The sequence below is a fragment of the Protopterus annectens genome, chromosome 4.part0 (assembly GCF_019279795.1).
Source record: "Protopterus annectens isolate FY-2018-M chromosome 4.part0, PAN1.0, whole genome shotgun sequence".
Taxonomy (NCBI): Eukaryota; Metazoa; Chordata; order Ceratodontiformes; family Protopteridae; genus Protopterus; species Protopterus annectens.
The window spans coordinates 231,668,735-231,696,239 of record NC_056733.1 but is presented as its reverse complement, the minus strand read 5'-3'; the positions used below and the strand labels follow the sequence as shown (position 1 = coordinate 231,696,239).

At 41.8% G+C, this 27,505-nt stretch overlaps 1 protein-coding gene across 1 annotated transcript in view; it reads left to right on the top strand.

Moving 5' to 3' along the window:
- Window positions 1–27,505, top strand: part of SUPT5H (SPT5 homolog, DSIF elongation factor subunit) — a 1,344,557-nt gene that overhangs the window by 68,402 nt on the left and 1,248,650 nt on the right. The window contains exon 2 of the mRNA XM_044069729.1: window positions 644–709. Within this exon, the coding sequence (XP_043925664.1) occupies window positions 644–709 (66 nt within the window). The remainder of the gene's footprint in view (window positions 1–643; window positions 710–27,505) is intronic.

Here is a 27,505-nt window from a genome sequence, read left to right as displayed (position 1 = left end):
TACAATGACTAAATAAAAAAGGCTATGTTAAACTTGAAGATGGTTTCTAATGAACTTACCTACAAATAGTCACATTTTAAAATTTCTTTGAACAGAACAACATAAGGTAAAGACCCATTAAGATCTGAATTCATTGTACAGTCATTTCCCAGAATGTGAAACAGTACGCCACACAAAGTAAGGCTGTTTAAAAACCTTAATAATACATTCAGAATTCAAACTTGTAAATGGGAGACCAGGTTTATGATCATATTTTTAAGATGCAAGTGCAATAATAAGGCTTTTGTCCTAAAACACTGGAAAAAGAAGTTATGAAATTATATCTTAGTGTTGAAACACTGTAGCTGGGTACCTCAGTTACTCATACATGGCCTGTTTTAAAAATTAAATTTGTTTGGGTAAAATGTGGTTTGGGAAGGAGTTGCATATAATAGAAAACATTCAAGTGGTAGATGCACCCCGAGTAGTGATTATTCTTTGCTTGGATCATTTAACAGACCAGTTTTTATCTGTGGTCCTGTCTGAGCTAACGCGTAATGTTTTCTTGCTTACTGGCAGCTGTTCTTTGTAGACTAGAAGCACCATTTTTATGTATAGCGTGTTGCATACCTTTTGTAATCATAACATTATTTTGTCCTTACAGGAACCAAAGAGAAGAGGAGCTTGGAGAATATTACATGAGGAAATATGCCAAGCCAACTGGTGAACAGTAAGTGCATCATGTATAATTTTTCTTTGTTAATGGTGGCCACCTAGTTATTTTATGGCTGTGCGTGCAGGTTTAGTTTTTCTGCCAAAATTACGAAAAGTGCTTTTTGTAATCCTTGGAGCTGTGAAACAAAAAATGAGAAACTATGATCTATACCATGTCCTGGGCTGATGGTCAGTATGTAAACCTTGCTCCAAATTTTCAGCAGTCTCCGAGTAAGTACAAATGCAATGGTGGTAGTGGGGGGGCTGGGGGGGTGCAAAAAACTTTAATTACTCTAAAATTTGAGATTGTTCTTCATAATTTATTTTTTTGCAGTTTGGGTCTACGAGTTATTGGTCTTGCAGTTTGAACAGGGGACCATTTTTTTTTCTATGTACTTTGTTTGGCTTATCTGTGTGACTGCCCTTTTTTAGTAAGTTTTCCCTCTAATCCCCAGTGCTTTTAGGCATTCCAGGCTTTTCCGTGGTTATTTGTTTACCTGACCTAGTATCAAATTTCTTTGGTTCTAGTTCTCTTCTAGAACCTTGCTGAGTGTTCTGTTCCCTACTTTTGGCCTTTTAATGAGAAAGTATTTAAATTTGAAAATGCCAGCAGTTGGTATTAGAGCTGTGTTTGTCAGCCCTAACATTTTGAAACATTGGTGACTTAGTATAGGTAAATGTCTTGGACAGGGTGGATCTGTCACCTCCCTTTACTGGCCAGGGGTTGTACTGAACTGCAGTAGAGCTTCTAACAGAAGGTTATGTTTAATGTAGATTTGAAAAATATCCTCATTTCTGTGACCAGGCTTTTTCTGTACAGTGTGAGAGCAGAACCAACATCACTGTAGACCGTGTTTGATTTGGGGGTAGACTTTCAGCTCCCTTCACCTTAAGAGCCAGGCAGATTTCCTAGAGTTCAAGAAACCTGCAGATACTTATAAGACCTCTTTGGCTGACCTTGCAGTGCAAACACTCAAAGCTGCTTGGCAGTCTAAGCTCTTTTCCGTTTCCAGAAGTATTAAGAGTTTTGCACCATTTAGAGAACAACATCTATACCTTTTCCACATCAGTATTCAGGGCTATTAGTTGGCAAATGGATGTCATTAAAAACCATGGTAGGATCCTCATGCAGCTTGAGGGCATTGTTTGAGATTGCAGATGCACTACGCTGCCCTTAAGTGGGGAAGTAAGCCTTGAAATAGGATGATGCGTGTTGCAGAACATCAGCAGCTAATCTGATTAGAAGATGCACGCTAGTAAGGTTGCAGAGCTTGTCAACAGACAGAGGCACTGACTGACTACACTTTGGACAAAGTTTTTTTTTGTCACTCCCTTGCAAGAAACTTTAACAAAAGAAAAGGCAAAGTTGTGGAGTAAGTTAAAAAGTTGTTTCCTTTGCCTTTGTCAGACAATGGCTATTTTGCAAAAAATGAACAAAACATGTCGGAGAAAAAAAGAGCCTATGACAAAAAAGCTTGGAGAAGTTGTTCTACACACACACACACACACACACACACACACACACACACACACACACACGCACGCACTCACACTTCCCCTTTTTCTTATTTTTGAAGAGGGAGGTGTGCAGCCTGTTCCATTTTGAAAAGAGCTTATTCAGTCTGACTACCAGTAGGTAGGTATGAGAGAATGCAGTTGTAAACTACCAGCTGGCAGTACCTTCATTAGGTCAGCTTCTCTTATGGGGACAGTCGAGAGGGAGAGGGAGTGAGAGAGAGAGAGCCTTTCATGGAGCAAGGAAGAGGACTGCATTCTCTTCTCCTTGCTATCAATGAGATTATCTTTGGATGCCTTTTTTGGGTTTGTTGAGGCTTAAATATGTATGACTTGATTACTGTTGCCTCTCCTAAATACAGTTGGCTATTTGGTCACATTGGACCTGAAAGATATTTCTTCCCACATCTATCTATTGCAGACTAACTCAGATTCAGGGAAGGACATAATCTTTACCAGTTTACTTTCTTTCCATTTGGAAATTCCATAGGCAATAAGTATTCACAGAATATCTGGCCACCATGCTGGCAGACTTGAGGGCACAATGGTACATATTATACTCTTTTCTTAAGTTTTTCTGTCTATTCCTTCTAGCATGTCGAGGGATCAGTTGCTAATGTCCTCTTCTGCTCAGCTGGTGAACCTGGGAATATTGAGGCAATGTTACAATTGCCTCATGTACACAGACAACCCTCTCCTCCTCCCACAAAACACAAATACATGCGAGAGATGTAACTATACGGCCAAACTGGAGGCTGAGCTCTCTCTCAACATAGGACTGGCATGACCAGACAGGAGGAGAAGGTAACCACACACACTATAGACCCAGTCTCACATAATACCATCACAACCTCAAATCATACACATAAACACACAAAGACATACTCGGAGGCTCTGATCAAAAATCTACCAAAACAGCAGAGGCCACCAAAGCAGACACCCAAACAACTACCACCTCAGAACACAACACCTGCAACACATAGACCACACAGTCAGAGTGTCAAGCAGTCACAGCCCTTAAGGCCAAACACAATGCCAGACACACTAGTCATTGGTGACTCCATAGTCAGACACACTGATGTCCCGCTCACCAGACTGAGTAAGGAGAAGGTCACAGTAAGCTGCCTGTCGGGTGCTAGAATCCGCCACATAACGCATGCACTCAGGTCTCTCAACAGCAGGTACAAGTACGACTCAATCATTGTCCACGCTGGTGTTAACGACCTGAAACGTACCTCCTTGGACTACATGAAAAGAGACATAGAGGAGCTCTCTGATTATGTAGCCCAAGCAAGTATGACCCTGACCTTGAGCAGTATCCTACCTTCACCAAGAATGATGCCACAATACAGAGATAAGATGATCAGCTTTAACAATTGGCTTAAACTCTGGTGTCATTCAAAGGGGATCCAATGTCTGTCTGCCTGGGATGACATGCTGGACAAGCCACGCTGCTTCGCAAGGGACGGCTTGCACTTGTCACCCCTGGGATTCCAGATTTTGGCAAAGGCTCTTGCCACCCCCATAGTGCCTTTTTTAGGCAAGGCTCAAATTCCAAACCTACCACCCTAGAACAAAACAAAGAAAAAAAACTAAGGGTAATGCTGCTCAATGCCAGAAGTCTCAACCTCAAGATGCACGCACTCGAGGCCCTTCTCAGTATGGAGAACATCGATGTCTGTGCTGTGACAGAAACCTGGTTCAAGGCTCCTGAGAGCACCCCAGCACTATCAGGTTTTACCTCATATCATGCGTTCCGGCCCCAAAACCCGGACAATACCAAGAAAGGAGGGGGGGTATCCATATTCATCAAGGACACCCACACCTCAAGATTGGTGGCATCGCACGATGCATCGGAAACCATCCAGGTGCAATTAACCATAGGCAAGATTGCTCTGCAATTTCTAGCATGTTACAGGCCACCCTCGCAAACTCAGGAACCTCATATGGCCTTCCTGAAAACACTGGAGGGGATAAATGTATCTCCAAACACCATCATACTAGGTGACTTCAACTACCCTAATATAGACTGGGAACACTACTCAAGCCCAAACACTCTAGCCCAAAAGTTCCTGGAATTCATAAACTCAAATGCCATGGAACAACTAGTCACCATCCCCACAAGAGGAGAAAACATACTTGATCTCATCATCACGAACATGGGAGCACAATGTTCAACGCCGAAGTATACCCCTCACTGGTGAGATCTGATCAAAACTAATCTCGCTGGAGGTCCTCATCCCGCCCCACCGAAATGAAAAAGACCACAGTAAAGAACTTCTCGAAAGCCGACTTCACACTTCTAAAGACTAGTGTGGTCTCCTTTAAGGCCCCTGAGCGGCGGTTAACATTACTCAAACCGCTGAATCACTTACAAATGCCTTCTACCAGCACCTGCAGGCTGCATGGATCAGGCAATCCCAAGCAAAACAAAGACTCTTTGTACCAAAGGCAAGCGTCCAGTCTGGTGGACCCCAGCCATAAACAAACTCTACAACAAAAGGAGAAAGCTACTACAAGATAGAGCAAAATCCTTAAAAGGTAAGACACCACTGATCACTATAAGTAAAAAGCTAAGAGCTCTCATAAAATCATCCAAAGCTAATTTTGAGAAAAAATAGCTAAGGACTCTAAAGACAACCATAAGGCATTCTTTAGCTATGTCAGAAACCTAGGAGGAAACTCCCAGATATGCTCAGAATTAGTTCAAAATGATGTGAAGATTACTGATCTACAGACATTGCCAACATACTGGCTGACAGGTTCAGTGCAAACTTCTCCCCTAAAGGAGAGATATCTATACCAAATGATTGTAGCCCCCAAAACATCTCTAACGCCCAGGTGAGAACTGCTCTCTCCAAGGCAAAGAACACAGCATCCATGGGACCTGATGGTGTCCCCGGCTGTGTGCTCCATGAACTCAACGAGGAATTAAACCCACAGTTAGGGCAGCTGTTTAATCTTAGTCTCACCTCCGGATACGTACCCAGGGAGTGGCGCACAGCGACTGTGGTCCCACTCCACAAAGGCGGTGCCTCCACCGACCCTGGAAATTACTGTCCCATTAGCTTGACAAGCCTTATCTGCAAAGCCATGGAGAGGATCATAATGGATCTCATAAATAAAGACATAGGGAACTTGCAGACTTTGGATCCAACCCAGTTTGGCTTTGTCAAAGGCAGATCATGCCTTTTAAACTTGGTTGACTTTTTCGAAACAGTCACCAAGGCCATTGGCGAGGGCAGTCCATACAGCCTACCTAGACCTGGCGAAGGCTTTTGATACAATACCTCACTCGGGTATCATTGAAAAACTCATCAACTTAAATGTAAACCCATACATTACAAGATGGGTTGCAAACTGGCTGAGTGACAGAACCCACAGGGTCAGAGTTGCTGGCGCCATGTCAGACTCAAAGCCTGTCACAAGTGGTGTCCCACAGGGCTCAGTCCTGGGCCCACTCTTGTTTGGCATCTACTTTTCTGAAGTACAAGCAAACACAGGAGGGTTATGGGTGACAAAGTTTGCAGATGACTGCAAACTTGGCGCCGTAGTTGAAAACACATCCAACACAGATATCCTTCAGAACGGTCTCACAGAAACGGATAACTGGTGCCAGAGCCATGGCCTAAAGTTAAATGCCAAGAAATGCATAGTCATACCCTTCGGGAAAAATAAGGTTACCCCTAGCTACCATATAGGTGGCAATCCCCTGAACACAGAAGAAGTTATTAGGGACCTGGGAACCCAGGTTGACAGTAGCCTTTCATTCGACACTCATATTGCTAAATTAGTTAGGAAGACCTTCTACATTGCCCACCTTATCATGAAGGGATTCACATCTAGATCAAGAGAAGTCATAGTCTCCCTATACTCATCACTCATCAGACCAATGATCGAGTACAATGCCCGTTCGGAATGTATCTGACCTGACACTTGCAGCAGCTGGAGAGGCCACAAAAGTTCCTCACCAAAAGGATAAAGGGTCTCAAAAATCTGTCTTATGCTGCCCGACTGAAAGAACTCCAGTTATATTCAGTTGCTTACCGCTTGCTCAGAGGTGACCTATGCCTGACATACAAGGCCATGTCAAACCCAGATTTGATGAACATGCTTCATCTCAAAAAATCTAGATCCCTCAGAGCCACAAGGGCGGGAGACTTAAACCTCGACATGGTTATTAATAGGACGTGCTGGAGGGATAGATTCATCACCCAAAGACTCCCTATGCTGTGGAACAAAATCCCGGTTTATGTGAGGCAGAGCACCTCGCTGGCCTTGTTCAAGAGGAATCTTGACCAATGGATGGGAGATCGCAGATACACCCCAGGGGTTACCTCAGTGTCACTGCTCGACAGAGGCACAGCAAAATAATGGGCATAGTTTCTCCAAACTAAAGGGGTGGCGTAAGCCACAAAACTATGGGCTAGGCTTATAAATGCCCTCTGGCAGATAGCCTAGTATGAACCTATGAACCTATTATCTGGATAACTGTCTCATCTCCTGGCATATTCAGTGGAGGGATTACAGAGCGGTCTGTATTGCACTTTGTGTTGCCTGACCAATCTGAACTTCTCCCAGAATTTTGTCAAAATCCAAGTAGATCCCACAGTGGTAAGAGATATTCTTGGGGACTCCTTTAGATGCAGGCAAGGGTAGCTCTACCCTTCCCCCATTTGAAGGCATACTTTGCAGATCTGGCACAGAAGACGCACATGACTGTCCATGCCCTCCTCAGGGTATTGGGCCACATAACTTTATTGTAATAATCCTCCCTAGCCATATTGTACATGGGGGGGGGGGCAAACAAACTCAATACTTCAAGAACCTATGTCAACAGAACAGTGATCCTCTGCTTCAGGAGTTCCTTTGGTGCATACAGTAGATCAAACATAAACAGGTCAAGTTTGTGTTGCTCCCAGAGAGGACACTGATCCATAAAATGAATATGACGAACTTTGGATGGGGGGGGGCGCACATTTGGCACTAACATTTCAAAGAACATGTAGAATAAAGTACATGTTTTACAAGTGTTAACAATGATGGTTTCATCCTGATCTTAAGACCTTTTTGGTTAGTATTGCTGCCAGGAAAAAGACACACACACTCACGTCAGGGAGCACTCATTATTCAGCTGTGCAGACTGGCAGTGATGGTGTGGGAAATAGATTCCCAACAGCTGTATCTCCCAACATCACCTAAGCCACCATTTCAAAACACAGTGGCACAAATAGAACATGCCGGAGGGATAGATTCCTGTCCCAGAGACTTCCCCTACTCTGGAACAAACTACCCATTCATGTCAAGCAAAGCTCCTCATTGGCCCTCTTTAAAAAAAAACCTTGGCAACTGGATGGGAAATCGAAAATTCACCCTAGGGATCACTTCTGCGGCACTGCTTGACAGGGGCACAGGAAAGTAATTTTCTTGGGTGGCGAAAGCCAGGGAACCTTTTTGGCTAGGCTTATATAGGCCCCAGGGTCAATAGCCTAGTACCTACCTATGAACCTATAAGATTAATAAGAACTAGACTCAATATCTACAAATAGATGCTGAATTCCACAGTCTTTCTGAAACTGGCCCAAAAGTAGGGCAGTCCACTGATAGCCTTCTTTGTATTCGGGAACAGGTAACTGGAAAACATTTATTCTGGGTTTCCATGTAAAGCAAGACTTATGTATGCTTCCCCATCAGTCTGATCTCAAGTGTTGCAGAAGATGAGAGTGGATGGCTCCAAAGTCCTTCTGTGACGGCCATTAGCTAAGAGTGTTATTGTCCCAGCTGTTTTAGCTGGCAGAACAGGGATCTGTGTTGCTTCTACAGACATATACTTTCCTAATGAAGTAAAGAAGGGCTGTGGTGCACCCCAGTATGAATAGGCTTAGGCTGGGTAGCTTTAAGTCTCTCAGCTTGATTCTGTTCAAGGACTTTTTCTCAGGAGACGCTGCTGCATATCTTACATGAAGCTAGGAAGTCTAACCCTAGGAAGCTTTGCTTGAGTGGAAGAGATTTTCCAGATGTCTGTTATGGTGGAATTAATCCCACACAGAAACTGAAAGAGCCTGAGATTTTTCAGTATCTAGAAGAGCTCTTCTCATGGGACCTGTACCCATGCCTACTTTAGGTGCACACCATTTAGCCATTGCTGCTCTTTTCCCTCTGAGCCCATGTTTGTCCTCCAGCTCTGAAGTTAAGCAGTTACAGAGGTGTGTGTTTTATTTGAAATGTAGAAACTAAGCCTTTCCCCATGTGACTTTAATTTTGCAACTGAAAAGCTAACCTTTACGCCTTATTATCCAGGTTTCTCAGTAGCCCCCAAAACCTAGTTCTTGATGGCTGTTTTCTTATGTGTAATACTGTTACCTGAACTGGAGTTTTAAGCTGTTGTATCCAGCTTTCTTTAGAGTAGTTGTTCTTGGAGGGTCAAAATCAGTACGAGCTAAAGAGGAATTAAAATGTTTAGTCAACAAAAGGTCAGCCAGCAGGCAGAAGGACACACTATGCTTCTCATTCTTGTGGCAACAGCAAAGCCCCATAAAGAGAGCCCATAATGACCTTTTCCTTGGTTCCAAAGAGAAATGCTTGAGTGAGTGAGGGGGGGGGGCACTGGAGTGCACTAGTTGATTCACATAGCTCTGCATTGGCCCATAGTCTGATGTTGGGAAATGTTGAGGATCAGGAAGACCAGCAATATAGGAGTAGACACGTGAAATGTGTTTTGTAAGAAGCGGCTGAGAAAGATTGGAATTTCTTTACTAAGTTAAACTGGTGGGTGAACTATAAAGTATATGCCCCACTTTGTCATTAACTTTTAGAACAACACTGAGGTAAAAAGTAATTCAAAGTAACGTTTTTTATAAAACAAAATGCACTATGTAATTAGCATGTATTATTGTAAAATAGTTTGTGTAGCGAGTAATTGGAAGGATTTTTAAATGTTAAGTGGGGGGGAGTTTTATCAGTGGCTTGTGTATGCTGATATTGAAGCAAGACAATACCTATTTTTTTTTTTTTGTGATAAGGTAGCTAGGCTTTATTTGCAGTGGTTGGGATAGAAGCAAATTAAAAGTAATATATTGTGATCCTGGGCTGCTGAGATGGGAGATATAAAAGTGTGTTGATAACATTATGTCAGTGTTGTGCTTGTTGCTAATAAAAGTAATAAGTTACTATGGCTACTTAATTTTCACTGAAATTAATATATTGCTATTTATTACTTTTCTGTAACAGTAACATATTACTATTACTCGTTACTAACTAATGGTGACACGTTACTGTTACTTTTACATAAGTATAGTTCATCAGTTCTCATATTAAGATTTACTCGCACATTATAGGTTCATAGATTAGTACTAGGCTAACTGCCCTTGTGGGCCATTTTAAGCCTAGTCAGTTATTCCATGTAAGAATCAACCATGTACCTTGTGTCTATAAGGTAAACACCTTGACCATTATACCAACGTGTGTGAAGAATACATGCTTAATGTACATGAATACGAGTATATTATTAAAGTTGTGTACACTGTTAAAATAATGCCGAATAGCATTTTACAGTTTACAAAGTCCCACAGACTAGTCTTTATAGTTAGTCGCAATTTAATACTTAAACCAAACTACACAAAGCCAGCAACACAAGACCCATAACAACCCATCAATTTTTCAAAAATGTACATTAGACTAATCTGCTAAAACTGATGCCGAGGACACACAAATGTTACATAATGTCATATAGGTCCAACAAGACTACTATTGCAAGTAAGTCAACCAAAATATCACCTTGTATAACCACTCACAATGACTGCACATTTCTTTTGGCTTGAAGGAGTGTTGGTTGCTGAGTCTATTTCTTCTTGTAGTCGGCACTTGTCCACCAAGACTGAGTAGGCGTTCAATGGGTGTACTAGATCGCAGAGCTGTATTAGTGTTCAGAAATATCTTCTTGATTATAGGGTAACTGTTGAGAGAAGATATTTCTTTGAAAGGGTCAGCCAGATATATGTCCATATGAGAAGATATGCTGACACTGGGTAGTGCTGACTGAAGCTGAAAAAGCTTTTAGGCAGTTAGTGCAGAAGCTTCAGATGACCCACGTGCAGGTTCATCCAATTTCTGCATGGCATCAAGGAGCAGAGACTTGCGTCTCTGAGTTTTTCTTTCTCCATCCATTGCAAATGGAACTGCACATGCACTATGCTAGTCAGAATGAGCTCTTCATGCTCCAGATGGTGATCTAGTCGAGCCTCAGTGACTTTAATGAGAGCATCAACTAACGGCACAGTGTGCTTCACAGACTGCCTGCCTTTGGGCAGTTTGATTTTCAGGCACATAATGGTGGGGAAACTTTTCAGCTCCAATTGCAGGATGTCCAGGGCCATTGCCAAGATCTGCATTGCTTGCACAAACTCTGCAACAAAGGTAATTTCTGCAGGCCTGAAGATGGCCACTCCAATCTGTTCATATATCTTTCAGCAAGCCTTCACCCTGAATTGCAATATGGTGAATTCTCTCCATTGCATAGAAAGTGGAATTCCATCATGTCGTATTGGGAACAATCAACACCAGGTTACACTTATTGCGCACCACCTTAGCGGCTTGGGTGCTGCGACTAACCCTGTTCTAAGTAGCATATCACTTGGCCATGGTGCTTTGCGTGATATTTTTATACTGTGCATCATCACAAGTCGATTTAGCGTCTTGCACAACAACTATATTTAGTGCATGTACTGCACATTTCAGATGGAGAGAGAGTGAATAGGTGTTCTCCCTTTGCCCTGACTGTTTCAGTACAGCTGTTGAGCTGTTGTAAATCACCTCACCATCCTCCTTATCTTGGGACAGAGTGCTTGTAGTCTGCGATTTCTTGCATTCTGTGAAAACAGTGAAACCCTTTACAAAATTGCTGCCATTGTCAATAATTTTGTCGCACATACCCGTTGCTCTGTCTTGCACTTGATGTGAATGGTCTCAAGAATTGATGCTATGAGTTCATATGTATGTCTCCCCTGTATTGTGCAGCATGACAAAGCAGCTGACTTGCATTGAAGTATGTCAGAATTGATCTAGTGGGTGGTGTCGAAATAAAAAGCTGTGATTCTGATGGGTCCAAATGTCAGCTATAGTGCAGACAGTAGAAATACTTGCTAAAGTTTCCATCAGATTCTCTTTCATATCATTGAACTGTTTCTCCACCCGTTCAACAAGAGCTTTCTTGCTCATGACCACCTTTCCCGGTTACAGGCCAGTTACAAGATTGATGAAGGATGGCTGTTTACCGATGCTGAAACACGACATGTCCTTCACCACAAAGTCCGTGATCAAACTATCCACCTTGGACAGTGTGACATGACCAGAACCAATGTCTGCTGCAATAGAAGGCTATATCAGTGGCTTCTTGTTCAACTTGTCAGCACCTGAATCAACTGCCTTCCTTTTCAGACTATTTCTAATTGCATTAGGATCTGATGTCTCAAGTTGCTTTTTCTAAATTTTACGTACTGTTTTCAGAAGTTCTGTATGTTGTCTTTGTCGGTGGACATAGCTTACATTTCACATCAATGTTTTTTCTGTCGTTTGTAAGTAGGTCAAAGAATTCCGTGTACATGGATTGTTCAAATGAATTTCGACTTTCCATTTCTGAATGAAAGCGTAAAAATAAACACTTGCATGTCACCATAGAGTAGATGTAAAGTGCATAATCATTTAACAGTAACACTGATAAAACCAATTAACGTGTGTCCGTGCAGCCAAAGAAAGAAATTCCATACACACAAAAACGGCTCATGTAGTGCAGAAACTGTCACTGGGGCTATCCATAAAAATGTACATAAACTACAGTGGTAACACCAAGTGAGTCAACACGTTGCCCTTGAAACCATACTATTATCAGTTATGAAACAAAGGAAGTTTTAGATTCTTTGGATAATGTTAAATGGTGTGGTGCTGCAAGTATGCGTCTGTGCTGTGGGCATGTGGGGTTGTGCTTTGTGTGTAAAACAAGCGCAAAAAAAAAAAAAAGATGTGACGAAACAGTAGCATGTAAGTGGGAATGTACTCTGAGATGGCAGGGAACTCTAAAATTGAGATTGACTTAAAAAAAAAAAAGGGGGGGGGGGATTATAAAATCCTGTCTCAAATCACTACTGTGGTGTGCAAATGTGACCTTTTCCTGGCCTGCGAATTGGTTTGTAATGATATGTGACAATGTGGTCCTATAAGGTGAATTGGCCATTAATGCAGTGTATCTGTGGGAAATTAAGATCAAAACCATTGCTGCCAAGTGTTCATATTTTAAAAAATAGGATTAAGTCATAAGCAATTATGGTAGTCACCTCCGAGGAACAAAAAGGGGAAGACTAGGATGGGCTGAAATACCAGAGGGAAGTCCAGTGGTTTCTAGAGTATTGTTTCATTATATTATGTAAGGAACTTTAACTCTGCTTTGAGTAAAGCCATTAAGTTCCTTTCGTTAGGAGTTGTCGTTGGGGGGAGGCGGGTTTAAACATGCTAGTCGGGAAGGAGTGTAGCATTGGTGTTTAAATGATCACCTGGTATGCTGTATAAATAGGCCATTGATGTATACTTCTATGTGTAATTCCACAGTGTGTCTACGGTATAAACTCTGTGGCTCATAGGTGATTTATATTAAAATACAATTTTACACACAAAATTGTTTGTTGGAAAGTGTCACTTAGAATTTAGGGTAAGTATGATATTAAAAATGCAGACCTGTTGTACAGATTTGGGTGATCTCCTTCTCCTACATTTTTATTCTTTAAAATAAACTACGAAGCCTTGCCATCATTAACCGACCACTGCCAGGTATTAACTACCTACCTAAACAATTGTCTGTCTGGTACTGTGTTAAAGCATCTCCGCTGTAGGTATGTCGAGTTTTGCCTGAGATATTTAGGGAATTTAGTGATGTGCAAGTGGTAAAGTAGGATGCTACAGAAGGAATGGACTTGGAGAAAGTGGGGAAGCTCTACAGGTGAATGTAACTAACTGTGGATTTTGTCTTTCCCCAAATGGTTACCATGGTGTGTGAGGAGGAGGAGGAGGGAGCAGTAAACAATCGCAGTGGTTGGTGACTTAAGTCTGCTTGGGTACAAGTGGCCATGTGGTTCATCAGGTGAATGGGCCATTACTATAAGGTGGATCACTGTTGCTGACAAACTCTTGTTTAAAAAAAAAAAAATAAAAAAACCTTGCATGAATTTTTCAAAATATTATTATGGGTGCAGAAAAAAATGGGGAACTAAGAGCACTTAATATGTTCCACATCCTGGTAGACCTGAAGAGATCGCATGGATCTATAAAACAGATCCATATTTTCAGTCATACCTCTCAACTGTCCATATTTTTGCATCATATTTTTGGTCTGTTCTTCATACTATTTGTTTGGCTTCTGTCAAATCACTGAGGACTGAAGTCACAAAATGTATTATATCTGAGATTCTGATTTCATATTCTGTAGAAAATGGACACTAACACAAATACTATTATGGTTACAACTTTCTAAGATTATAAGATAATCAGATCTGCTCTGGGGAAAGAATTTTCTAGGTGCAGCCCATGTTAGTGTTATGTTTTTGTGCAAAATACAACCAAGAGTGTTAGCAGATATTCAGTAAATACCTAACTCGTCACTTGATTCAAGCAAAAGTAATAACCATTTGCTTTACTAGTTACTAAGAATGTAATACATTACTTTGCAATACAGTAATGCTGTAATAGTCACGCCTAATATTACTAGTTACTAAGAATGTAATATGTTACAGTAATGCATTACTCCCATCACTGCATTATATGTATAAAAAATTAAGTTAATTTAATCTGATTTACAGTGGTGACTAGCTAGAGTAAGTCTTTGGTTTAAGCTGTAGACAATTTTTTAAGCAAATGGGCTTGAAAACTATATAAAATGATTAAAGGCAAGGAAAATAGTACATACTTATTTTTGCAAAGTCATTAGCTGTTTTTTCATTAGCAAAGGCTTTCATTGGGAGACAGTAAATCTACAGATAGCAACAATCCTGAGAGGGCTGAGCGGTGTATTCTGGGCAAAATTTAATGCATATGCAGACTCAGTAGCTATTTTTTCCATTACCGTCTCAGACACAAGATTTCTGTAGGTGTAAGCAATTTACCTTGAAAGATCTGGACACTGTCTACAGAGTCCATTGTACAAGGTGCATAATATTTAAGGGTATATTTGCAAACAGTTAGTGAAAATTTAAGTTTGAAATTGTGGGAAGTAATTTATATAAGCAGGTGCCTCTCCAGTAGGCTTGGTATTTTAATGCATTTAACAACAGTGCACAGATTATTTTATTTTATTTTTTTAAAGTAGTCAAGAGTATTTTTTTCTTAAGGCCAAACATTGTTTACTAAAAGCATAGGAGCTGTTTACATCTGGAAGGAATGTAGATCAATACACATTTAACAGTTAGTATAAGGGAAACATAGGCTACAATATGTGCTTTTAAGGTCATGCAGATTTTAGAATAGGTAATGTGTTTTGGAGCATCTGATGATTTTGGAACAAGTGCTCCTTTCTGGAGGGGTAAAATAGTTGTTGAAAATGTACTTGGTTTTATGTACCTGTCCCAAGGTAAAATCAAGTGGGGTTCTGAAAATATCTAGTTTATTGTTTTAGTGTTTTCGATGAAACAAAGTTTTGAAAAATGTAATGTGGCATCAATTGGAGATTACCAGATTTATATAAGCAGGTGCCTCTCCAGTAGGCTTGGTTCTTGTGTTAAATGCATTAAAGTACCAACAGTGCATACACTTTAAGTAGTCAGAGTATTTTTCTTAAGGCTAAACATTGTTTACTAAAAGCGTAGGAACTGTTTTTTTTACATCTGGAATGGATGTTCTGCAGTTATCTAGTTTTTTGTTTTAGTGTTTTCAGTGAAACAAAGTTTTGAAAAATATGATATGGCGTCAATTGGAGATTAGCAGACTCATCTGTTATGTAGTTGCTTCTTAACATTGATATCTGTGCAAACAAAGTTTGCACATTCAAAAGAACTGTCATGTATTAGATGGGAGTAATAGCTTTTTGTCATAATAGCTACTCTGTCCATGTTTTCTTGGAATGTAAATGGCTTTATGTATATAAACAAAAAGCAGATAGTATTGAATTGTGTATACCTAAATAAAATTTGATTGTTTAAAATAAATAGCAATGTTACAGGAGACTCATGGCTAGAAATGAGTGTGTGAATTTCACAAAGGATTTCAGGATGCACATTTAATTGAATTATCAGGGCTTGAAGGCAGATGGGTAACACACTGATTACTAGATGGACTCCAGTAGTGATAGGCATGATGATATGGGCAAGTGCCAGCATAGCCAGCTGGAGTTTTGTGACGAATATGTCCTTTGAATATCAAACTGATTTATACAAGATGCTTGCATCACAAATGTATTATATGTTATTTATATGTCAGATTGATTTTGTACAGATGCTTATGCTAAAAATTTATTTGTGAGCTTTGCTTGTGTTGAAATATATCAACAGTGCACCCTGCAGAAATGAAGAGAAATGCACATGTATTATTGTAGCTGAATTAAATTTATATGTTTTAATAGGAGGGTACTGGTACAGCAGAAGTTACCTTTAAGGAAAAATAAGGGAAATGTAAATGAGCTATTAAACCATTAAAACAGCACTCCACAGTGCTGAATAAGACTAAAGATGATAGGTCTGGGAAAGAGCCTGTGTTCATTCGCTCATTGAAGAGAGAGGAGGCCCCAGGCACTGCCATAAACATTTGGATATGTACTGTAGCCATATGTGCTAAATTCCTGTCTAGTATTTAAAGGGAAATACTGTGAGAACCTAGAGTCAGGTGACCAGATTAGACCATTCTACCAGCCTTCATGGAAATAATATTTTAGATATTAAAAAGAGAAATTTAAGAGTACTGGGATTTCTGTTTAGAAGCTTGACTAGAAAGACTGCTCACCCTCAGTATTTTGCCTTTTGGTAGTAAGTAACTTAACTAGGGAACAGTAAAATTCTCTAAGATTCAGTCAGGAATATAGTGAAGCTTAGTTCAGAGAGCGTTTTTCTTTAATTGCATGAGTCTGTCCATCAGTGGTAATTTCAGTGTTTTCTGTGATTTGAACTTTGTGGCTTATTTTAATATTTTCATGTTTTTTTATTATTTATTAAACATGTTTAATACTTTTACTGTGACTGGTCTTTGTAGAAAGTATCGAACTTTTGAGAGTACTTATATTTGTTTGGTGACCCTGTGTGGGCAACTCCAGAAGGCCTAGCCATCTTGGTCAACTACTATAATTTACATTAGTATTAATACTGCACAGTATAATTGGATACCCTGTGTTAAGGGCCTTAGAGTAATCCGATTGTGAAGTGTCTGGTGGAAGTGATAACTACTTTATAGCCTGGGCAAAGCTGGTAGAGTGGGTAATCTGTGCCAGCCTTTCGCATGTGTGTGTGTGTGTGTGTGTGTGTGTGTGTGTGTGTGTGTGTGTGTAAATTTAAATCTTAGTGTGTGTCAGCTACTTGGGGGAAGGACACGGAAGCACTGGGTTTACAGGGAGGGTGAAGGAGGACTTGGCTTTGGCACTTGACTGAAGACTTAACCCTGCAGTTGTAACAGTGCGGAGTCTTACTCGGGACCTGGAGGGAGATAGAGACATCCAGACCCCAGGCCGAGTGTTCCCTGTGTGCTCTTAATGGAAAGTGTACTTGATCTAGAGAAGTCTGCATGTGGAAATACTGTGTGTATCCATTTGTATTCCAAGTGCACATCTCTCTCCAGGAACAGTGGTGAGGATTCAAGCTCTTTGATCACTGGGCCCAAAGTGGAGTCGACATATACAATTTCAGACCAAGCATCTGTACAAAATCAGTTTGATGTAGAAATGACATACAGTTCTAATACATTTTGACACAGACATCTTGTATAAATCAATTTGATATTCAAAGGACATGTCATTCTTTACAAAACTCCAGTTGGCTATGCTGGCACATGCCCATATCATCACACACCCCCCCCTCCAAGACTCGAGCTAGTTTTTCAAGTGACCCATGAGAAACATGGCTTGAGAGAAATAAGCCAATATGGGAATATGTTACCCCATTCCCTGTCTTGAAAGCTCATCTGCGTTGACATTGTTGTCCCCACTGTGGTATTGTAGTGTCATGTCATATGCCTGCAACCCTAAGCTCTACCTCAATAACTTTGCATTTTGCTGGCTGGTTCTATGTAGCCATGTTAAGGTATTGTGGTTTGTAACTACAGTGAATTTCCTTCCGTACAGATAATCCTGAAGTTTCTGCAGTGCTTATGCTATGGCTAGAAATTCCTTTTCTACACCTGCATAGCATTCCTCCCTGGTTTAGAGTTCACGTCTGAGATGTACCACTGGGTGCTCTTCTCCCTCTGAGGAAACCTGGTTAAGTACAGCCCCCACACCATGGTTTGAAGCATCCAGCTGCACAACAAATTCTTTGATGTAATCTGGACTGGCTAACACAGAGGGTCCTTCCAAAGCTGTTTTAAGCTTCTGGAATGCCTGCTGACATGCTGGGGTCCACATTACCTTATCTGACCACTCTCTCTCCTTCTCAGGTCTATGAGGGGAGCAGCTATGGTACTAAAATTGGGGACAAACTTTCTATAGTACTCCACTGTCCCTGAGAATGCTCTCACCTGCTTTTTGGTAACAGGAGCAAGCCACGCTTGAATGACTTACACTTTGGCAGGTTTCTTGCCTGATCTTACCACTCCCCACTTTGTCCCAGATAGGAGACCTCTGCAATACCCACCTGACACATACTGAGTTAATGGTCAGCCCTGCCGTCTGCAGTCTGCCCAGCACCTCCCTGACATGCTGAAGGTGCTCTTGCCAAGAATGGCTGTAGATAGCAATATCATCCAGGTAAGCAGGGGCATAATCTCGTACTCCTGCTAGGATATGATTTACCAGCCTCTGGAAAGTAATTCGGGCATTTTTCATCCCAAAAGGCATCTTCATGAGCTCATACAAGCCGAAAGAAGGCACAAAGACTGACCTCTCTGTAGCGGTGGGAGTCAAGGCACCTGCCAGAAGCCCTTTGTAAAATCATAGGTTCATAGGTTCATACTAGGCTATCTGCCCAAGGGCATTTATAAGCCTAGCCCATAGTTATGTGGCTTTCGCCACCCCTTTAGTTTGAATAAAAACTATGCCTATCATTTTGCTGTGCCTCTGTCAAGCAGTGACACTGAAGTAATCCCTGGGGTATATCTGCAATCTCCCATCCATTGGTCAAGATTCCTCTTGAACAAGGCCAGAGAGGTGCTCTGCCTCACATGTACCGGGATTTTGTTCCACAGCATAGGGAGTCTCTGGGTGATGAATCTGTCCCTCCAGCACGTTCTATTTATAACCGTGTCAAGGTTTAAGTCTCCGCCCTTGTGGTTCTGAGGGATCTAGATTTTTGACGTGAAGCATATTCATCAAATCTGGGTTTGACATGGCCTTGTATGTCAGGCACAGGTCACCTCTGAGCAAGCGGTATGAGACTGAATAGAGCTGGAGTTCTTTCAGTCGGGCAGCATAAGACATATTTTGAGACCTTTTATCCTTTTGGTGAGGAACTTTTGGGGCCTTTCAAGCTGCAGCAGGTGTCTGGTCAGATGCATTCGAACGGGCATTGTACTCAATCATAGGTCTAATGAGTGATGAGTACAGGGGGACGATGACCTCCCTTGATCTAGATGTGAATCCCTTCATGATCAGGTGGGCGATATAGAAGGTTTTCCTAACTACTTTAGCAACATGAGTGTCAAACGAAAGGCTACTGTCAACCTGGGTCCCCAGATCCCTGATGACTTTTTCTGTGCTCAGTGGATTGCCACCTATATGGTAGCTAGGGGTAACCTTGTTTTTCCCGAAGGGTATGACTATGCATTTTTTGGCGTTTAACTTCAGGCCATGGCTCTGGCACCAGTTATCCGTTTCTGTGAGGCCCTTCTGGAGGATATCTGTGTCAGATGCGTTTTAGACTATGGCGCCCAGTTTGCAGTCATCTGCAAACTTTGTCAGCCATAACCCTCCTGTGTTTGCTAGTACTTCAGAAAAGTAGATGCCGAACAAGAGTGGACCCAGGACTGAGCCCTGTGGGACACCACTTGTGACAGGCTTTGAGTCTGACATGGCTCCAGCAACTCTGACCCTGTGGGTTCTGTCACTTAGCCAGTTTGCAACCCATCTTGTGATGTATGGGTTTACATTCAAGCTGATGAGTTTTTCGATGATACCTGAGTGGGGTATTGTGTCGAAGGCCTTTGCCAGGTTCGAGGTAGGCTGTATGGACTGCCTTTCCCTCATCAATGGCCTTGGTGACTGTCTCGAAAAAGTCAACCAAGTTTAAGAGGCAGGATCTGCCTTTGACAAAGCCAAACTGGGTTGGATCCAAAGTCTGCAAGTTCCCTATGTCTTTATTTATGAGTTCCATTATGATCCTCTCCATGGCTTTGCAGATAAGGCTTGTCAAGCTAATGGGGCGGTAATTTCCAGGGTCTGTGGAGGCACCGCCCTTATGAAGTGGGACCACAGTCGCCGTGCGCCACTCCTTGGGTACGTATCCTGAGGTGAGGCTAAGTAGTGGTCAGATACTTAGCCCCACCCAGCTGCTCTAAGGCTTCATCTGCCCTAGGCATGGGGTAATCATCTGACTCTGTGTGACTATTTCGCTTTCTGTAGTTGACATAGAACCTTGTGCTGCCATCCTTCTTTGGTAACAGCACCACTGGGGATGCCCAGGGACTGCTGGACTACACCCAGTTCCAACATCTACTGTATCTCCTCTGAGTCTTCTCACTCAGGCACATTGTAAGGGACCTGCTTTATAGGTCTTTGGGGCCTTGTATCCACATGGTGTTGCACCAGGTGGGTCCACCCTGGTTTTCCAGTGAACATGTCCCCAAAACTCCTGTAAAACTACTCAGATTTCTCTAACCTGGGTAGGGGATAGCCACAGGGACATTGCTACCCCTTTTCTCTGATGTGTCAGTCCAAGCATCACTGATATCGGTTACCAGATCCCCCTCAGACTCCTCCTGCCATCCACTGCAAATACTCAGCACAAGGGCCTATCATGCTAACATGGTACAATTTGTGCCCCTGCCTCCTGTTTAGCAGTTCTACCATGTAGTTAACATCACTGACCTTCCTTACCACCTTGAAGGGTCCCTTCCAGGCTGCCTGCAGTTTGTGTCAGACAGGAATTCATCCATCACCTGCTGCTCCACAGCATACTCTCTGGCTCGAGCATTCCTGTCATACCAGACCTATTGCTGCTGTGGGCTCCTGCCAGGTTCTCATGGGCCAAGCCCATGAGCTCCCTAAACCTTGTCCTGAGGACATATGCCACAGCAGACTCCTTATGGAATTCACACTCACCCTCCCACTCATCATGAATCATGTCTAAAGGCCCCCCTCACCCTGTGCCCATACAGCAACTCAAAGGGTAAAAAACATGGATTACTGGGGCTCCTCTCTGTAAGCAAATAGATGGGGGCAAATATTTGTCTAACTTTCTGTTAAATTGGTCTGCAAATGCCTGTAGCATGGTTTTTAGCACATAGATTAACCTCTCCACAAGACAGTCTATGGGCTGTTAGAGGGGGTTGTCTTTAGGTGCTTCACCCTACAGTGCTCCCACAAACAGGCAAAGGTAAGCAGGTCTGACATCAAATTGGCACCTCTGTCAGTCAGTATTTCTTTTGGGAATCCTACCTTACTGAAAATCTTTAGCAAAGCATTTGCCACCTTCTCTGCCTCTGTGGAAGACAGAGCCCACTGCCTCAGGGTAGTGAGTATCGTATTCTACTATCACTAGGATGTACTTCTTCCCGTGGAACTTGGTATCTTCAGAGGCCCCACAATATCCATAGCTACCCTCTGAAACGGCTTCTCTATCACATGCAAAGGCATTAAGGGAGGTTTGACCTTGTCTCCTACCTTGCCTACTTTTTGGCAGTGCTCACAGGTTCAGTAGCACCTTGCTACATCCCTGGAAATCCCAGGCCAGTAAAGGTTCTGCATGATATGTCTCTTGGTATGCTTTATGCCCGTATGACCTGCAAAGGAAGTGTCATGGTCTGTGGTTAGAAGAGCCAGATGGTAGGCTTGGGGCACTACCAACTGCTGTATTACCTCACCTTCTAGTCCTCCATCAGGGGGTCTACTTTCTGTACAGTAACCCTTGTTCCAGTATACAGAATCCACTTTTTCTTGAGAGTCAGATGCCTCCCTACCTACCTCCCTCAAGCCTGGTAATGTATAGTCTGAGACCTGAGCCTGTCTCAGCTCTTTGTAATTCTTCCCAGCTCCCCTTCCACAGGGAGTCTGGTATCCTTTGACAGCAGCGCCTCACTATCAGCCTGGGTACCATTACTCACCTGTGCCCTTGCAGCCACTCTCTCTCTACAAGGGAACATAAGTACCCACCAGCAGCTGTGGCTCACCTTCAGGATCTCTGCTATAGGGTAGTTCCCCCCCTGAAGTAGCCATATCATCAGTCCTGGCTTCATGTGTGCCTTCTGGGTCTCCCCCAGGCTACCAGACTCACATGCCAGTCTTCAAGCCTGAGTGCGTGTCACTGTATGCACACACAAGGTACTGCATTATAAAAATCGTACCCTAGTAAGACATCTGCAGGAATATCCTCAAATATACCTACCTACTTGCTTCCTTTTCCACCCTCCCAGTCAAGGTGAACCCTGGCCAAAGGCATTTGGAATGAGATTCCTGCTAAAGCTCGGGACTGGAGTGGACTGCCCAAGTAAGTACTGCTCCTTTTTAACCACTGCAGGCTTCACAGTGGTTATGTCAGAGGCTTCATCTCTCTTACCAGTGGCCTGTTTTCCATCCACTAAGATTGGATATAGACTCTGCTGGTAGTTTGGTACCCCTGTTGACTCTGGACAACTTACCACTGACATTCTGTTATTCACACTTGCTGGCTCCCCCCATCTTGCCTCCGTGGGCATCTGTATGCTTCTTGGCCCCACTGGTTACATTTAAAACATTTAACCCTGATCCTGGCCGTGTACCTGAACTAGTGGCTTTCTCTGTTACTGGTGGACAATGTTGGGATAGTTTAGGCTGACCACCATGGGTTCCCTTATATTTATGTGCAGCACTGGGTATCCCTTTCCTGTGTAGTGATGCTATGCTTGCTAGGTATAGGTCTCCTTTTTTTCCACAACTGATCTGCAGAGATGCATTTCCTGTCTGCCAACCAGATTCTCATGTCCTCAGGCAAAGTGCTAAGGGCTTTCATCACCAAAAGGTCTGGCTGCCCTTGAAAAGTGGTGATCTGACACCCACCCATTCACCCAACTCCGCAGTGTAATCACACACACTTTCATCTGCATTGCGTCTATGCGTACAAAACACCTGAAGCTTACAAAAAAAAGTTAACTTAAAACATTGTAATAAACAGTGCTTAACTTCTTCATAACCTAAGCAATCAGTATCAGACAATTTGGAAGCAACAGTTACAGCTTTTCCATGGAGTAAGGGGGTGAAAAACTGTACTCAGAGCCTTCGGTCGATGATATACCGTTTGCATAATCTTTCAAATATATGAATTAAACTATCAAAATTATCACCATCTTGGTATTGAGGAACACGCTTACTGATCTTTATTGCTTCTGGGGTACAGTTGCTCCCTTCCCCATTACCTCCATGACCCTGGCAAAGAGTCACTGTTTCCTTTTCATGTTACCTCTGCCTCTCATTTTCTTCAGCTTCCAAATGTCGCAGTCTCTCTGCTGATTCTACTTCGACCTACAAACACTACAGTCTCTCTGCTGATTATAATTCCAAACGTTTGGACTCCAGTTCAAGTCTCAAATGCCAGATGGATTTTTAAGTCCTCTGAGGATAAGTTGAACTGTCCTGTTTTGAGAGTTGTAAATCCCCAATGCCAGTCTAGTTGTCTTCCTGGTTGCTGGGCTGTGATGCAGTTGTAATTAAGGCAGCAATCATTTCACCTTTAGTCAGATTGGCATGTTCCATTCCTTTGACATGGTAAATCTCAGCCATCTGGTTTCTTGTCAGCTTGCCATACTTCTGTGCTGACATCTTGCCTGCTTTTCCCTGACTAACTTAGCTAACAGAAAGTAAATAAAACTTTTGTGATATAAAACTCTGAATGTCTACTGTGTGGCTGCTGAGAGTGGCAACACCTTCTTTAGTGACAACTGCTTACAGGCTGCAGGAGTTAAATATCCACCTCATGTGATGGTCCCACACCTGCCAACCAAAATGCGATGGCCATCAATTTGTCATCCCCAAGCTAGGCCAATAATCAAGGAGCCTGAATCCTCACCACAGACACTGGAGAGGGACATGCACTTGGAGTACAAATGGACACACGCAGTATTTCCAGATGCAGACCTCTCTGCTTCAAGTAGACTTTCCCTTAAGAGCACACAGGGAACAAACTTAGCCTGGGGTCTGGATGTCTTTGTATTTGTCTCCCTCAGGTCCCCAATAAGACTCCCCACTGGTACAGCTGTAGGGTTAGGTCCACTGCCAAGTCCTCCAGCACCCTCTCTGTAAACCCAGTGCTTCATGTCCCTCCCCCATGTAGCTGACAAACGCACTTTAAGATTTATTTTTCTCTCTCTCATCCCGAAAGGCTGGCACAGACTACCCAATACCAGCTTTGCTCAGTCTGTAAGGTAGTTATCACTACCACCAGAGAATTCACAATCACTTACTCTAAGGCCCTTAACAAAGGGGTCCAATTATACTGCATAATATTAATATGAATACAAATGATAGTTGACCAAGATGGCCTACTGGAGTGAATCACACAGTGTTACCAAATAAATATAAGTACTTTCAAAGATTAGATATTTTCTATAGGGACAAGTCACGATAGAAGTTTTAAATGTATTTAATAAATAAAAGAACATGAAAATATTACAGTGAACGACAGAGTTCAAATCGCAGAAAATATTGAAATTAACACTGATGGACAGACTCTTGCAAATAAAGAAAAACACTCTCTAAACTAAGCTTCACTATTTTCCTGACCGAATCAAAGAGAATTTTACTGTTCCCCAGTTAAGTTACTTACTACCACAAGGCAAGATGCTTTGGGTGAGCAGTCTTTCTAGTCAGGCTTCCTAATGGAATATTCAGTACTCAGATTTCTATTTTTAATGTCTAAAATACAGTTTCCAAGAGGGTGGGCAGAATGACCTCATCTGGTCACCTGACTCTAGGTTTTCACAGTATTCCCCTTTGAAGTTGAGACAGGAATTTGGCACAGATGCCCACAGTACACATCCAAATGTTTAAGACAGTGCCTGGGATCTCCTTTCTTTTCAGTGAGCTGAAGAACCAAGGCCGTTTCCCAGACCAATCAACTCTGGTCCTATTCAGCACCGTGGAGTGCCGTTTTAAAGGTTTAACAGCTCATTTACATTTCCCTTATTTTTCTTAAAGGCAATCTCTGCTGTGCCGGTACCCTGTATTCAAATATCAGCCTCAGTAATACGTGCACATTTCTCTTCATTACATGATACATTTCAACACAAGCATTTCTACAAAATCAGTCTGATATACAAATGACATGAAGTTCTAATACATTTGTGACACACGTATCTTGTATAAATCAGTTTGATATTCAAAGGATATACCGTTCTTTACAAAACTCCATCTGGCTACGCTGGCACTTGCCCATATTGCAATAAGAGTTAAGACAATGGTAGATATGGAAGTAAGCATTTTTTTGGCTGGTAAAGTTTACACTGAAATGTTTTTATTTTCCACTTGAATTCGCTGTTATGAAGCTTTAAGTTTTCAGCAGAGAATATTATTTTTGTGGAATGGAAAATGTAGCAAAAAGGAGAGTGGATATTTCTGAGGGAAGGCATACGAATGTTTGGTCTGGAAGATGTGAATTCAGAAGTAGGAACCCAGACAGAATGTACATGTTATTCCCCAAAGTAAAGTAACTTGACTAGACTGGGTTGAAGTATATTTCACAGGAACATATATATTTTATTGAAAGATAAAAATTGCAGGGAAATGAAATACAAGTGAGGCACTGGTGCCTCCCCACTTATCTGTTGGAGTGAAAGGAATTTAAGGAATAGGTATTGAAAATGATTTGAGAGTTACAGTATTGGGACTGTAGAAATTTGTAAATATATTTTGAAGATTTTCTAAAAGTTTATATAAAGCAGAGCCATGTGGAAACCAGGAAAAGGCACAAATGAAAATATTTACGGAAGACTTAATTACCGCAAGGTTAGAAACCGATGAGGCTCAACAGGTAATAGCGAAGATAAGAATAGATACAAATGGTGCTTAATAATTACTTGGGGAAAGTTTCCAGGAACGGGTAGTATTTCTGTGGAAGTTGGAAGGAAAGAACATGATAAAGGTGTAGAAGATTTAACAATATTTTAATGGGTGAGGGTGTCCAAGTATCTTGGAAGAAAACTGTGGTTGTTTTATTATCCAAAGAGGGAAAGGATCCTTTCTTTCATGTAGACCCATTTCAATTTTAAACCATGATTATAAAGTATTTATTTGTCAGTACTGGCTAAGAGTATGGTAAAGGTGTTGCCAAACTTGATATATATGGATCAGTGTGGTTTTACGGAGGGGAGGCAAACATTTGATAACATTAATAGAACATTGATGGACCAGAGGGAAGCAGAGTGTAAGAAAATGCTGCTGTTGTTGGTGGGCCTTAATTTAGAGAAGGCATTCAATAGTTATCTAAGATTTTGAGTAGGACAGTGGTAGCATTTATGTTCCATAATAGAATAGGGTGGGAGGTTTCCAGTATTGTAAAGGGTTAGAGATGAGAATTAATATGGGAGAATACCAAGTTGTTACAACAGAGAAACAGCAGGTGTGTCATTTTCCTCTTACTTTATTTGCCAATGGCTCTAAATAGCAAATAAGGGACTCAAAATAAAAAAACTTTAACTTGTAATGTTATCAAGAAAATGTAACATTATTTTCAGATGACATTTTGTATTAAGTAAATTCAGTTTTTCAAGTCTCATTAGAACATAAAATAAATGATTATAATATAAAGGCTTTGGTTGTAAATTGTGTACCTGTACATGAATTGGTTCAGCAATGCCCATATTTATAGTGGTATGATGAGATTAAGTTGTGATGATGTGAGGTATTACCAGCAGTGAAAGGAGAAGTAAGGCAGTGGATGTGTAACATATGCCAGCATAGCTAGCTGGAGTTTTGTATATCAAGCTGATTTGTACACATTCTTTTGTTGAAAAATGTATTTGTAAAGCAGCATGTGTTATGTACCAATTCCCGCTGAACAGAAAAGAAATACACCTGTATGTCAGACTGTGTTGTAACTGTTGAAATGAATGTATTGTAACAGAGGACTACTGGAAGAGGTTAATCTTAGTCCAGCTAACTTTAAAAAATAGTCTGAAATTAATTGTCCTGGTTTAGGACATAAAGATTAGCCTTGCGCCGACCGTGCGGCGTAGAGATGGCGCAGCAGCACCACATGCATATTAATGAAGGCTCACTGCCGTAACGGCCATGTGCATAGGAAACGTGTACGAGTGCAGGGGGCTTGTCCAAGCGCTGCACGGAGACGTGTACATGGCTGCATATGCGCAACCTAAAATGCTGACTAGTACAGCCTGCCTCTAATAGTAATCACTTCTGTCAGTGTCCATGGATACTGAAATGTATGCAAAGCATACAAGACATCATTGGGAACACCACAATAAGAAGTAAACACAAAGGCACGTAGCTGAATATTGAGTCCCCGTCCCTCGAACAAATGATCTTTAAAACCCCATGCCCGTATTCCATTGTAGTGTCGCTAGTTACACCAAGTGGAAGCGAAACACATCGTGTTAGCGCGCCGCCAATTGCCAAGCCTAGTCCAGTGGTTTGGGTTACCACCTGTCCTACATTGTGAGGGACAGTCACCCTCTAGGCAGGTGTGTCCATACCAAAACCATAATAAATGTGAAATGTCCTGCGATAGTAGGACATAATTGTGTCCCATATGTTATGTAATAGTCCCATACAACACGTATGTCCATATATAAAATACCTAAATGTTACAAGAAACAGAATAAGCAAGTAAATGAAACAGAATAAGCAACTACACCGCTACAACAATAAAAGCTTATATGTAGACATAAAACTAAAGTACTATCCTTTGTAATGACCGTGGGTATGTGTTGGCCTGTAAACTCAGATGTGTGTCCCAAAAATGTCCCATCCAGGTCATATGAA